This window comes from Heterobasidion irregulare (assembly GCF_000320585.1).
Source record: "Heterobasidion irregulare TC 32-1 unplaced genomic scaffold scaffold_01, whole genome shotgun sequence".
Classification (NCBI taxonomy): Eukaryota; Fungi; Basidiomycota; class Agaricomycetes; order Russulales; family Bondarzewiaceae; genus Heterobasidion; species Heterobasidion irregulare.
The window spans coordinates 2,431,825-2,445,291 of NW_009258197.1; the positions used below are offsets into that span (position 1 = coordinate 2,431,825).

The window sequence follows — 13,467 nt, forward strand, 5'->3', positions numbered from 1 at the left end:
GCAAAGAGGCCGGGTCACGCGACGCCACCAGGGATGGAGCGAGGAGAGAGAGCCAGCACGGGCGGTCAGAGGATGGCATCCACGTCGCTCGCCCCCATCGATCTCGCCCCAGAGCCCGACCTGCACCCGATCTACCCCACCCCGGCCCTCCTCGCCCCGCTCCTCGCACCCGGCCACGGCCTCGCACCCGCACAGAGGGCCGTCCTCGTCGCACACGCCCTCTGGCGCGCCTGTCTCTTCGGCGACCTCGCCCTCCTCTCCTTCCTCCTCGCAGACACACACGCACAGCCCTTCGTCGACCTCGCCGTCCGCGACGAGGACGGCCTCGGCCTCATCAGCTTCACCATCCTCGGCTTCGGCTCCGAGTCCGACCGCGACGTCGAGCGGGAAGAGTCCGTCCGCCTCCTCATCTCCGAGGGCGCAGACGTCAGCGCCCCAGACAACGGTGCGTCTTCGCCCCCCCCCCCCCCTCTCCAGCCCCGAGTTGACCGTCCCCGTCCCCGCGCGCGTCCCTCGCCCTTCCAGCCGGGTGGACCGCCCTCCATCACGCCGCCCTGCTCGCGCCCCCCACCCTGATCTCCCATCTCTTGACACACGGCTGCTCCCTCTTCGCCCTCACACAGCGCCAGCTCACCCCCCTCGATGTCGTCACCGCCCACTCCACAATGCCCGGCCGCGAGGACGTCGCCCTCCTCCTCGCCGAGGCCATGCGCGGCGAGGGCTGGACCGGCGGCCGCATGGAGGAGCGCCGACGCTCCCTCGAAAAGAAGACCCTGCGCGACGCAAAGCAGCGCCACGTCCGCGACGTCGTCCAGACCCGCCTGGGAATCAGCCCCAGGTGGTGGGGCGAGCAAGAGTGGGACGCCTGGTCCTCCACCTCCTCTGACGACGAAGACGAGAACGACGGCGACGAGTCTCTCTATGTGAGTCCTTTCCATACCACCTCGACGGTCGAGGAGCGCTAGACGAAGCCCCCGTGCGCCCCTCTTCCCTTTCTCAGACCCCTCCGCTGGATTATACCACCATGCTCGTCTTCTCCCCGCCCTCTCTCCCCGACATCTTCCAATCGCTCGTCACAAACTTCCAACCTTCCTTGCGCAACTCGGAGCCTGCCTACGCGCTCTACATGCTCGCCCGCTTCGCCTGCCTCACCTGCGACCACATCTGGCTCGAGGACCTCATCATCGGCGCAACCGATGCCATCGAAGACACCTTCTTCGTAAGCTCCTTCCCCTCACGCTTCGTCGTCCGTGGGACGTCCTGGTTGACGACGACACATCAGAGCCGCGCAGACGACCTGACGTGCTTGGTCTTCTGGCTGTACAACACCACCGCGTGGCTCCACCTGATGCGGTGCGACAACTCTATCAACGAGACGTGCGAGCTCCTCGGCTCCTTCATCCTCATCGAAGAGGTCATCAACTCCGTCTTTGGTGCGTCTCATCCCCGCGCCCGCGCCCGCGCCAGCTGACGACGCGATCTGCCCGTTGACAGTGTTCATCATCCGCTACGTCGAGCGTCGGATCGACCACCTCATCGACACCGCGATCCTCGACCACTCGCCCCTCCCGGCCGAGTTCGAGGGCATCCAGTTCGAGTCCGACTGGTCCTTCCTGCGCTCCTTCGCCCCCAAGAAGAAAACAAACGCGACTCCCACCCTCCCCCCGCCGCGCACCCCCGGGTCCCCCAACGCGCCGAGCCGCCCGCCGTCCCCGCTCCCCACCCCTCACCCGGGCTCGCCCTCCAACTCGATGAGCTTCTCGTCCCTCCGCCAGAGCTTCACGCGCACGCGTGCGGGCTCGGTCGCGACGCCGCTCCAGGCCGCGTTCCAGCAGGACTCGCCCCACCCGGGCGACATCACCTCGTTCTTCGACGCGCTGCAGACGCTGCTCACGCTCTCGGGCATCAACCCCGCGCTCATCACGCAGATGTGGTCCCAAGTGTTCTACTGGATCGCCTGTAAGCTCTCCCCACGCTGCCGCTCCCGAGGGTCCGACGGCTGACGAGCCTGCCACCGCTTGTAGGCGAGATCTTCAATCGCGTGATCACCCGCAAGAAATACGTGTGTCGGTGAGCGACGATGTTTTCCCTTGGGAAATGTATGCGCGTGGCTGACGCGGTCCCAGCTCGCGCGCCTTCCAGATCGGCATGAACCTGAGCGCGCTGGAGGAGTGGGTCGAGTCCGTCAACCTGCCCCGCGGCGTCATCGCGCACTTTTCCCCCGTGCGAGATCTGGTCAACTGGCTGCAGGCGCGTCGCTCTCTCCTCCCAGGCGTCCTGATAACTTACTAACGAACCCCCAGTGCCTGTCGTCGATCACCGAGTTTCCCAACCTCGTGGCGACCATCCAGACGATGAAGCATCTGAATCCGCTGCAGGTGCGTCCGCCGTCTCGACGATTGCGCGTGCGTGCGCTTCCTGATATGTTGTACGCCCGCCCGCCCGCCCGCCCGCCCGCCAGATGCGCCGCGCCGTGCGCGACTACAAGTACGAAGTCAAAGAGGGCCGCATGACGGAGGAGTGCAGCCAGTACCTCGCGCAGCTCCAAAAAGACTGGGAGCGGCACCGCGTCAAGCTCGGGGTCGAGGCTCTCCGCAGAGAGGTGCGTCCACCCTTTCTCCTTCACTCAACCTGTCCTGACCCCGGCGTGCGCGCGCGCCCACACGTCCAGATGGGCGAGCGCGAGCGCGAACGCGACGAGATGTCGCTGAACGACGGGACCGCGCCATCCATCTCCTCCGCGTCGACGGACGCGGGCTCCGCGCAGCGCAACATCGACCTCCTCTTCGACCACGACCAGGACGCGACGGCGTGGGAGCCCGCGCGGCCGCCCGACGTCCTCGGCGAGTTCCTCGACTCGCGCTACATGCTGCCCCTGCTGCTCCCCTCCGACCCGCGCATGCTCTCCGCGTCGCCGAAGCCGCCCGCGCCGCGCGACGACGCCCCCGCCGGCATCGGCGGTAGAGGGGCGGGCCGCTTGAGCAACGGACACGCGCGCAGCGAGAGCCGCGCGAGCCGCCGGAGCAGTGGAAGCCTCCCGTGGCAGATGCGCACGCGGCGCCTGCGCGAGGTCGGCGCGGACACGCTGCAGTGGGTCGACGGCGCCGTCGCGTCCGCGCGGTGGACGCGGCCTGTGGCGGTGGAGATCGACGACGAGGACGCGGACGGCGAGGACGAGGAGGACAGCACGGATGAGGACGCGGACGAGCTCCGATCGCTCGCGTACCAGTACCCGGAGGACGCGGCGAGCACGCAGGACGAGGACGGGGACGGGGACCTGACGATCACGACCGAGACGCGCCGCGTCACGCCGCTCACCGCGAAGCCGTCGCTGCGGCGCGGGCGGACGAACACCAGCGCGGGCATCACGCCCGTGGAGCCCCATCCGCCGAAGTAAGAACCGCCTGGGCCGCGCGCAGAGCCAGAGAAGAAGAAGATCGCTTCGCTTGTATCATTCGCAATTTCGCCACCCATACCTGTCATACTCACCCATCGCCGTCTCGCACATACATACCACGGACTCGCTGCTCTATCTTTACAATGACTGCGGATGCATAGACTACTATTTCCTAGACGTACGGCGTGTGGTTTGTTGCTCGTGCTACTCCTTTTGGGGCGTGCGGTCACGGCGTGGGATCGCCCGTGACGCGTGACACGTCGATGACGCCAGCATCAAACGCCTTGACACATATTTGGGCATCTATACTATGCATTTTGCATCCTATGCTCATCATCTTTCGGATCCCAACATACTTCACCATGTTCTGTGAGGCAGAATGCTGCTCAAACACCACACATGGTTGCCTTCTGTGACCCCAAACTGTCCCCTCCCTGTGACAGTGTGACAGTTCTAGGTCTCCTCTCAACTTCATTATCCAGCCCTCTTCAGCATCTTCGACTTCCTAACTGACCTTCATGCTTGCCACAAATGTGACATTGACAGGGGACATGGTCATCCACCTTGCCAAGATCACCCTCAAGCCCACAAAATGTGACTGGGCAGGCTGTGCTGTTGTGCTAAATAGCTGGCTAGCCTTGAAAGAGGTATGGGAATTCTGACTGCTTTTTGTTATGCTAGTGTTTCTCTTGGACATCTCCAAGAAACCCCATCTGCCTTTTTGTGTCACTATATGCCCTTGGGGATTTTGATGCCACTGGTGTCTGTAGGCTGTCTTTGGTTACTAAGTGGGACGAACCTACCTGATCATAGATTATGGATTGGAATCAGTGTCCAACACAGTGGTGGAACTTGACATCCACTTCGGTTAATCAGAGTGCTTGAATCCAAATTTCATACCTGATTTTTCATTTATGCGAAAGAGATGCTGAACAGCCTTTTCAAACATTTATTCTAAATAAATGCCTACTAGTTTGCTAATTTTCCTCGATACAGCACCAATATCTGCACTGCAAGCAAACTGCACAACAGGTTTGGCACTTTACTAAATATCCCCGCACTCCTGAGTCCTTGACAAAAATGTCAAACTCTTGATCAGGGTGGTATTCAATGTCAGATCTCAAGGTGCTCTGGCCCGTACCACAAATCTCTCCGAGCACTTATGAAGCATGTGGAATTGAGTCATTTGAATCACACACATTTACTCTGCCCGATCAAGGGTGAGCATGCCGGGCACAATATCCATCACCCACACTGACCGTGAGCCACTCCAGACTGTCCAGAAACCTTCACCAGATCAAATTATCTCATCTCCCATTTTGAGGCAGTCCACAATGCTCTCGTGAACCGAGAAGTGCACGGCGGCGCAGTGTTGAAGCTTTCTTCAAGTCCCCATCGACATCAGCTCCGCACAGTCCCACCACTGCCACCTTCATGTTCATCAGATCAAATTGATCTAACAAATCTCAAGCTCACCCGGAAAAAGCCCCAACCGGTGTCTGAGCCCACCTCGACTCTTCCTCCCGATGGTCAGCTCGAAAATAAGGAGTCGAATGCCATCGTGTTCGATGACCTCCCGACACGGGCATGGCGTCAAAACTGGGAGCGCTCCGCCCCCATCGATCTCTTTTTTCAAGTGCAGCGCAAGCCACCCCCGAGCCAGCCGCAGCTCTCCTTCCCGCCGCCGGTCGTGCACAAGCAAACCGTCCAGGCCGATCCGCCGCGCACCTTCCTCTACGACACGTTCTCGCTCCGTTACGACGAACTAGACAAGCGAGGGCTCGTCGATGGGCGCGGGGTCTGGCCCAAGGGGTTGGGCTGGAAAGGGCCTTGAAGATCGCCGCTTCCTCCGTCGCTTTTCCTTTGTCGTCTTTGTTGTTGTGAGTCACTCAGGTGCCCACGCCCGCATGCGAACACTGACCCCTGCGCCAGACCTCGCTTTCGCACAGCACTCGCTTTATACATGACACGGATCGCCTACCGCACATCTTCCACTTCTTACCTGATTGTATCCCACAACCTATAACTACTTTACTGACCAACCAAACTGCTTACTGACGGGTGTCCATAGCCTCTTGCATCGTTCTCGGACATCATCCAATTTTGCACACGAGCCAATGTCCATTCAGAGTCGTATAAAACAGTACCGTGTGCATGATGTAAATAAATGGTGTCATGCCCGGCTGCTGCGCGAGTGCGGGGGCGTAAGTAAGAGTCCGTGCGTGCTGCAAGAATGAACCAAATAGGAAGGGGAGACGTGATGGCCAGGGCCAAGATTTGAACGGCATTATCTTGTGGTGGTCGTGGTATACGTTGTGAGGCCTGTCAATATTCAATCAGATTCGACACATGTCTGACAAGGGCATGACCTGAGCTTACCAGTTCTATCGTGATAACGATCGCGAATGGAATAACACGACTGTGAGCGTGACTGTCGAAGAACGAACGCGAGACATACCCTTTGCAGTGATTATTAGAGGAAGTGGGGAAACATGAAAGGTAGCGGCATCCCGAACAGGCTAGAGGAACACCATTTCAGGTCAGTATTCTATAGTGACTCAGTATCCGTCAGCCACGCACCAGCATACGGGTCCGAGGTGTAGAAATTGCGGATGAGAACGACGTATAATATAACCGCCAGTGGAATGGCAGTGAGTCGGAACATCCACATGATGACCCGGTGCCTCTTCGTAGTACTAATGACGGGATAGAATGTGGTTCCCACGAGTAGGCCCATGAGGAACCCTCCAAGATGAGCTTTTAAAAACAATCAGTCCGACGAATTACTTGAGAGAGTACTCAATCTAACCAAAGTTATCGACATCTGAAATCAGCCTGGTCAGTATCTGTACCAGCACTCGATTGAAGAACTTACATGGAATGTAACCAACGGCGATACCAATCAATAACTCAATTGTCATGAACACGAGCTGTCGAGGAATGAGTGAGCAATCATCCCATAGAGAGTACCTACTCACCCGGCGAACGGGACGATAATGGTATTTCCAGTGAGCGAACAGATCCACCCATGTGACCTAATGAACAAAAAAAATAGATATTGATGACGGCACGATGACCGGACTCCGGGAAAGTACTTACAGCTATTGCGCCAAAGATAGCACCGCTAGCACCAACGGAGGGTATACCGACGAGAGAGAAATTGCCTCCTAGTACGTTTCTGTGAATCAAATCCTTAGAACGAAAGGTCCCATGACGAAATTGACTAGCAAACACACCCAAATATGCCTGCTGCGAAGTACAGTATGAAGAATCCACCGGATCCCATCTCTCGTTCAATCTAAAAAGACATCAGAGAAACATTGGGCGGGAAGCGAAACGATACTTACTTGTGCTACTGCTGTTAACTGAGCGAGCATGTTCAAAATGATGTGGATGAACCCGGCATGGATGAAAATAGGAGTGATAAATCTAGTATCGTGACAAACGGTCAAACCCTTCCATCCACACAAGCCGTGCGGTGCTCACCTCCACCACTGATTCGGCTCTCCGTCGCCGAATCCGCCATGTCCACAGAGTTCTTCAATGGTACATATGCGGTCTGGCGGGTTGGCCGTATCATTCATACCTGATCACCAAACTTATGTCAGGTACATCGAGACATTCAAGACAGACCACGTACAAGCCATATTCGTAGATGCGGGCACGGTGGTCACGTCCTTCATGCACGGCGGAAAACGTGCACCGATGTTGATGAGCGCGCTCGAAGATGGGCCAAGCATTACATTCACAGTGGGCTGGAGAGATCAGTTGAAGGCTCAGATTGACCAGGATGGCAGGGCTGCTCGGCTCACCTTGAACGAGACTGGAGTACCCTGCTCCTTACTATTCAAGACGAGCTCATAAATAAAGACGCCGATCATAGCAATGGTGAGCGCCCATACTAGAAAGCGACAACGTCAACAGGAGTGGCAAAGACTTTAGGTACGACACAGATTCTACTTACCGACAAAGGGGTATTTCTGTCTACCGATTCCCCGCTTTTTGTCTTCTATGCGTTGCTCTATAGGGTATTTACCATTCTCCAAGAAACGACTCAGTGCAGATCCCTTCTCCGTTACAGGTATAGCACGCTTAGAATCATAAGGTTCCGCGAATTCTATACCAACGCTCGAATCACTCGTCGTGGCGAATATATACATGAGATAGCGCACCTAGATCCTGGTATTTGTTGGCGCCGCCATATCCAGCCGCGTTCTGCACGAGAGGCTCATCTCCACTCTGTTCGCCCGCGAACCGCACCCGCTGAGGTTCGTCGGAATATGGCTTGAAGCCCTCATCGTTATCGCGCTCGTCATCGGGCGTAGAATAGATCGAGGACGTGGCGCTACTCTTTCTGTTCGTCGTTGGAGGAACATCAAGCCGCTGAGAGAGACTCGTGGGAGACCGATTGGACAACGAAGTCGGCGAGGCTACAAGCGATTCAGCGTCAGGATGTGATAGATGATTGTTGGATCCCAAGGGATCTGCCGCGGGCAATGATAGTCTCAGGTCAAGCCCTGGCGAGTCCGGAAAGTGCAAGCCATGGTCGCCGACTGGTTCGTGGTCCCGAGAGCGGTCTTGGAGAGGGATGGGTGAGGTCATCACCTATGGAAGATAGTCAGAGGCGGTCGTAAGAGGGAAAGTACTGTGATGCCGGTGAGGAGAGGCCAACGAATATATAAATGCGGATGACACGGGGCAAGGATACTGGACAGCCATTTGGGCGGCCAAGACAACGAGCCTTCGGACACCACAGCCGTCGCTGCGCTTGTGGCCAGGACTCTTCCGAGCGCAGTGATCGAGCTATGGAAAAACTTATTTCGCCTCAGCCTCGAGGCTTCAAAAGGCCTCAAGCTGCAGGCCTGCTAATCGTCAATCATATTTCGCATTCGGACTCTAGTCGTACATTCCCCCAAAAAATGCTGAAACTAAGGAACGCGCACTGCGCAGCACCCCATACAATCGTACATTGCAGCTCAAAATATTGCCTCAGTCGATGCTTAAGCCCTCACTTTCTTTCCATCTCTTGAGCAGAGTGTTGCTCGGCAGGCCGAAGGGGTCGAGTACTTTGTGTGCAACCTCAACGCCAGCGACAGGGAGCGCAGTCGCGTCGAGCAGGCCCAGCTGTAAACAATCGACTTAATGTCCTCCCTTGGACAGATCGGCATAGGCATACTCACTTGGACAAGGACCGATGCCTGGTCCCAATATCTTGATAAACGATGAATGAAGGGTACATACGACAAGAGAACGATGATCTCACATGTGTCTGCGATGGCATCATTACGGGACAGGTTCTGTAGCCTGTATATGACAACTCACTCAAAAGTCAGCTTGTCTCCTCGGAAGGCCACTACGCCGACCAAAGCAATCTCAATTGGTTTCCCAGTGGGTTTAACCCCAGGCAGGAAATAGTCAATTTCCTATCCGAATATCAGTCTAGCTCGAGTGCACTTCTCTGAACTTACGGTTGTATGAGTCGCCTTGAAGATCATCTCGTCTATAATCCGATCTGCACCAACTACAGGTACGAGTTTAGTGAAACTCAAACGTCCTTGTGGCAGGTTCTCACCCGTTCTCGAGACTGTAATAATCTCTGTATCGGGAGGGGTCACCTACAGGAGATAAGCATAGAGAAGGAACCTTTCCAAGTACGGTACGCACAGTAATGCCGGTGAAATGATGCTGCACGAAGCAAACTCTGTCAGACAATTCAGTAAAATCATTATCTCATATATACGTGCTTTATAAAAGCGGGCCAAATCATCATAGCCGATACCACCAGTCATTGTTGGGACGTGGTTCACGTACGGCGTTTTCACCTATTTTCGGAACAACGTGAAATACCCGAATTGTCACCAGAAGTGAGATATTACCATGGTAGCCATCGTTTCTGACCAGACAGAAGCAAAACATCAGAGTCCACGCAGACGGCATGAAGATGGTTAACAAACTTCTTGCATCCCTTTCGACAAATTCCTGTTCGAATGTCGCGTCAGCACAGCAGAACAACAGCATCAGGTCCTAATACATACATAATGGGTATGCGATTCCCAGAGGCTTTCTAGATCAAAGTGGGGGCCCAGTTGACGCCGCAATAGTTCCAAAGTGCGGCTATATGAGAGACTGGTCGCAGATCGAACATACGGATCGACGGAGAAAACATCTCCAGTATTTACAACAGATGGTGCTCGAGATTTGAATGGAAATGGTGGAGATGCAGAAATCATAGGATATGAATAGATAACAACAGGGAAATGATCGGCAGGAGATAGTGAGTACGGAAGCGTTTCGGGCGTTACCAAAGATAACGAAGCATGCAGTTTCTCCTGTGCCGTGGCTAGATGAACAAGCGTCCTGAAACATCGTTGATCAGGCGTTTAGAAGATGAAAGGAAGAACTCAAGACACTTACGGGATATACTTTTGTTCAAAATCATAGACGATGAGGGGTCCGCCCTGTTCCGACAAGGGACTGAAATGCACTATCGCTTTGAGTCTTCGGACATCAGCCTTTCTTACAAGATTCGGTATGGTCATCTCATCATCTTGGAGAAGCCCATAGGTGATGAGGCCCCAGTTGCCAGCATGGGTGGTGATAAATGATCCTGCCGCGTCCAGGGCCTCTGCCAGAGATGCCAAGGATGCGGGCGGGTATAGAACTTGAAACACAGAATATCCCTCTTGCGCGAGCTGGTATGGCGTCATGCAGCATGCCATAGCTAGCAAATGTGTGGTTCGATGCTTACCTGCTCGCACCAACCTGCTTGCTCAGAGGAAATCAGGAGTACCAACGCCGGAGGGTGAGGGACGGATGGCACCGCGTTAAAGTATGTCCTAGACATTCTGATTCCAATGAATATAAGTGAAGTCAGAGGGAACGACGAGGTTTAATTTTCTACGACGTCGGCGATGCGATATGTATGCACAAGTTGAAATTGAAGTTGAACGGATCTGCGGTTGAGAGATCTAAGTATTAGTCATGGGTGAGGGAAGCAGTTTCCTTTTTCAGCCATTGCGCCGCTCCAAGTTGGGGGACCCACATTTATGAGTTGTCGGTACGGGCCCACTGCTCCATGGTTCAATCTAGGGCATTGTCATTTTCTTTGAACCCCTCCTGGCCGCATTATGCATCGCTAACATCTATAATCATTGCGGTTCTACTTGGACTGGCTCGATATGCATTCTTAGGTGCGCGAGTAACATCCATGCCAAATAGTGCGAAGCTAATACTTAGTAGATGGATCCGACCCTCTTCACTGCGGCGCACTGCTGAACAAGGGTCGTTGGCTTGACAATGGGTTCAAGAATTGGCAGCCCGATGGTATGTTCCGAGTCGTCGATTTCTGATTTAGCAGAGATGTGACTGAATGTGTCTAGGTTGTATGCTGCATGTCTATCAGCCAAAGGATGCCGGAACATGTCTCGCTTCTCGCCATGCTGTCTTCATTGGAGACTCTGTCACCAGGAAGTTGTTTTTTCAGTTCTCGAATATCGTCGATTCCAGCCTGCCCACCGCACCTCCCGACGACGATCTCAAGCACACCGACCATCTCCTTGTTTCCAAGTCAGGCGTCCGACTGTCTTTCTATTGGGACCCTTTCCTAAACTCATCACATCTCGACGACGCTTTGTTTGTTCGAGGTCCCATTCAGACACCATCAGGCGCACCTTCGGTTGATCGTCCGGCGTTGCTCGTTCTTGGCTCTGGCCTCTGGTATTTGCGCTATTCATCCACATCTGGAGGTCTTTCTGCATGGGAGGCAAAGATGGAGTCTGTGTTGGATTCTGTATCCAGAGGACGCCATCATCTCGCCGACGAGACTGTAATTCTTCCTATCGAGGACGTCGTGGTAGACAAGCTATCCCATGAGCGGGCGAGCACCATGCTTGCCTCCGACAGAGATGCAATGAACTCCGACCTGTATCACAGAATACACCCCTCTTCTGGAGATTTTCTCTCTTTCTTCTCGTCCTCTCAGCTAAAGCCACCTGCATCGCTGCCGATAGTATTTAATGAGATGCTTGACCCCTCACAAACCGAGGACGGTCTGCATTTCTCAGACGCTGTTGTCAGGATGCAGGCAAACGTCCTTCTCAACATGCGCTGTAACGATGAACTGCCAAAATACTTTCCCCTCGACAAGACCTGTTGTAGGAGTTATCCATGGCCGTCGATCCTGCAACTCATCATACTTGCCGCCGTGATCTTGTGGGGACCCTACTCGTGGTTTCTTTCATATAGACTGGGTAAGGCTTGCTTCCTGTCCTGACTTCCTCTCTTTTTGAAACGCCTCTCCAGGTCCGAAATACACTGGATCCTCGCTCATCAGAGAAGAACAAATGCCCTCCTTAATATTCAGCGCTGCCATTGCCATTATCTTCTTGGCCGACCGGACGGGCTTTTGGTTGAAAGAACAGAAGCAGTTCGATGCGTGGACATTTGGTTTCCTCAACATTCTCGGCTTAGCCATTGGTCTAGCAACCATCAAACGTGCAGACAAGGATCTAGGCTTTTTGAACAGGGAACAGACCGATGAGTGGAAGGGGTGGATGCAAAGTATGTACAGCTCAGACCCCAATCTCTTGCATGATCGCTGATTTTCTCGTTAGTTGCCATTCTCATCTACCATTACTTTGGTGCGTCGAAAGTGTCTGGCATCTACAACCCGATCCGTGTCCTGGTCGCTTCCTACTTGTTCATGACGGGTTACGGTCACACGACTTTCTACATCAAAAAGGCCGATTTCAGTTTCTTGCGGGTTGCCCAAGTGAGTTTTTGTAATCGTTCGGGACTTGATCAAATGTGACTGATGCTTCGTTTCAAGATAATAGTTCGACTGAATTTGTTCACACTCCTCCTTGCGTATACTATGGACACAGACTATATATCCTACTATTTTGCCCCTCTTGTTTCGATGTGGTACCTTATCGTCTACGGCACCATGGCTATCGGGTCCCACTACAACGATCGCACTATCGTCTTAGTATCCAAGATTCTGCTCTCAATGGGCCTCGTCACCTGGTTCATGAAGGACCCATGGTTTCTGGACACTCTATTCCAATTCTTGGAGAGATTCTGTTCCATCCACTGGTCTGCAAAAGAGTGGGCGTTCCGCGTCAACCTCGACCTTTGGATCGTCTATTTCGGCATGTTCAGTGCCTTGGCCTTCATCAAGATACGCGAACACCGTTTAACAGATCATCCGCGCTGGCCTCTTGTCGTGAAGGTCGCCGTGGTCCTCTCAGGCATCACCATGCTCTGGTTCTTCGCATTCGAGTTATCCCAGCCAAACAAGTTCGTGTATAACACCTGGCACCCCTACGTCTCATTCCTCCCTATCTCTGCCTTCGTTGTCCTCCGCAATGCCAATCCGGTGCTTCGCTCGGCTTCTTCAAAAGCCTTCGCATTCATCGGCAAATGCTCCCTGGAGACGTTCATCATCCAATATCATCTCTGGTTAGCAGCCGACACCAAGGGTATCCTGATGATCATACCATGGACGAGATGGCGATCTGCGAACATGGCCCTCACGGCGATCACGTTCGTCTACATCAGCCACCACGTAGCGACCGCCACCGGCGAGGTCACCGCTTGGATCTGTGGGACGGCCAACGCGAAGAAAGCGCTGCCGACTACGACGGAGCCGTCCACCAGCAGCCGCCACGATCGCGATGGGTCGTATAGCCCTTCGCCGGAATCCGTGCCCTTGACAGCCCATGGAGGTCCATCATCGTTGGTACCGAAGGACTCTGACGCCGAAGCGTCCCTTCCGGATCCTCCGCAGACGCCCATCCGCCCCAGATGGGTGGATCGGCTGGCAGAGGGCTCCACGCAGCCGACGCCTGGCTTTCGTGTGTGGTACGGAGATACAGAATGGCAACCAGGGGTGAAGACCAAAGTTGCCGCTGGGGTGGGATTAATGTGGGTGTTGAACATTCTGTGGCCACATCCCGTGTAGACACCGTCATGGCGTGGAAGAGCTCCCGTGCATGACTGATGATTTTGGATACATTGATCGTGTACCCTCATCGTACCTTTATCCGTATAATGCATCGCAACCTCATACC

The 13,467-nt window shown here is 54.7% G+C and overlaps 5 protein-coding genes across 5 annotated transcripts; 3 read left to right on the plus strand and 2 right to left on the minus strand.

Moving 5' to 3' along the window:
• Positions 1 to 72: 72 nt before the first annotated feature.
• HETIRDRAFT_469386 (uncharacterized protein) lies at positions 73 to 3,573 on the plus strand (the record flags this gene model as incomplete). The annotated part of the gene is made up of 10 exons (XM_009543008.1): positions 73 to 445; positions 526 to 923; positions 1,001 to 1,219; positions 1,283 to 1,433; positions 1,495 to 1,959; positions 2,025 to 2,070; positions 2,127 to 2,274; positions 2,325 to 2,378; positions 2,462 to 2,602; positions 2,672 to 3,573. The coding sequence occupies 10 exons, from the start codon at positions 73 to 75 to the stop codon at positions 3,395 to 3,397; spliced, it is 2,721 nt and encodes a 906-aa protein (XP_009541303.1). The 3' UTR covers positions 3,398 to 3,573.
• Positions 3,574 to 4,623: 1,050 nt separating this feature from the next.
• HETIRDRAFT_447923 (uncharacterized protein) lies at positions 4,624 to 5,231 on the plus strand (the record flags this gene model as incomplete). Its single annotated transcript, XM_009543009.1, has 2 exons — positions 4,624 to 4,657; positions 4,726 to 5,231. The coding sequence occupies 2 exons, from the start codon at positions 4,624 to 4,626 to the stop codon at positions 5,229 to 5,231; spliced, it is 540 nt and encodes a 179-aa protein (XP_009541304.1).
• Positions 5,232 to 5,722: 491 nt separating this feature from the next.
• Positions 5,723 to 7,557, minus strand: sps54 (serine protease S54; the record flags this gene model as incomplete). Its single annotated transcript, XM_009543010.1, has 12 exons — positions 5,723 to 5,916; positions 5,978 to 6,154; positions 6,207 to 6,221; positions 6,273 to 6,327; positions 6,376 to 6,432; positions 6,497 to 6,575; positions 6,634 to 6,695; positions 6,745 to 6,826; positions 6,884 to 6,983; positions 7,038 to 7,152; positions 7,210 to 7,298; positions 7,362 to 7,557. 12 exons carry the CDS (start codon positions 7,555 to 7,557, stop codon positions 5,723 to 5,725), a joined length of 1,221 nt encoding a protein of 406 aa, XP_009541305.1.
• Positions 7,558 to 8,256: 699 nt separating this feature from the next.
• On the minus strand, positions 8,257 to 10,210 carry HETIRDRAFT_378332 (uncharacterized protein). Its single transcript, XM_009543011.1, has 13 exons — positions 10,146 to 10,210; positions 9,812 to 10,089; positions 9,433 to 9,754; positions 9,352 to 9,376; positions 9,274 to 9,290; positions 9,142 to 9,219; positions 9,062 to 9,082; positions 8,970 to 9,012; positions 8,866 to 8,918; positions 8,720 to 8,820; positions 8,661 to 8,666; positions 8,578 to 8,608; positions 8,257 to 8,521 (listed from the first exon to the last, which is right to left on the minus strand). The coding sequence occupies exons 2-13, from the start codon at positions 9,934 to 9,936 to the stop codon at positions 8,387 to 8,389; spliced, it is 957 nt and encodes a 318-aa protein (XP_009541306.1). The 5' UTR covers positions 9,937 to 10,089; positions 10,146 to 10,210; the 3' UTR covers positions 8,257 to 8,386.
• Positions 10,211 to 10,781: 571 nt separating this feature from the next.
• On the plus strand, positions 10,782 to 13,358 carry HETIRDRAFT_413711 (uncharacterized protein; the record flags this gene model as incomplete). The annotated part of the gene is made up of 4 exons (XM_009543012.1): positions 10,782 to 11,646; positions 11,699 to 11,956; positions 12,010 to 12,167; positions 12,225 to 13,358. The coding sequence occupies 4 exons, from the start codon at positions 10,782 to 10,784 to the stop codon at positions 13,356 to 13,358; spliced, it is 2,415 nt and encodes an 804-aa protein (XP_009541307.1).
• Positions 13,359 to 13,467: the final 109 nt, after the last annotated feature.

Bases quoted from the DNA above. Each gene is read 5' to 3' on its own strand.
- HETIRDRAFT_378332 (XM_009543011.1), bottom strand. From the start codon at position 9,936: ATGACCATACCGAATCTTGTAAGAAAGGCTGATGTCCGAAGACTCAAA. The intron at 9,755-9,811 runs GTAAGTGTCTTG...ACGATGTTTCAG, and splicing joins TTTGAACAAAAGTATATCCC to GACGCTTGTTCATCTAGCCA. The intron at 8,522-8,577 runs GTGAGTATGCCT...GATTGTTTACAG, and splicing joins AGGCATCGGTCCTTGTCCAA to CTGGGCCTGCTCGACGCGAC.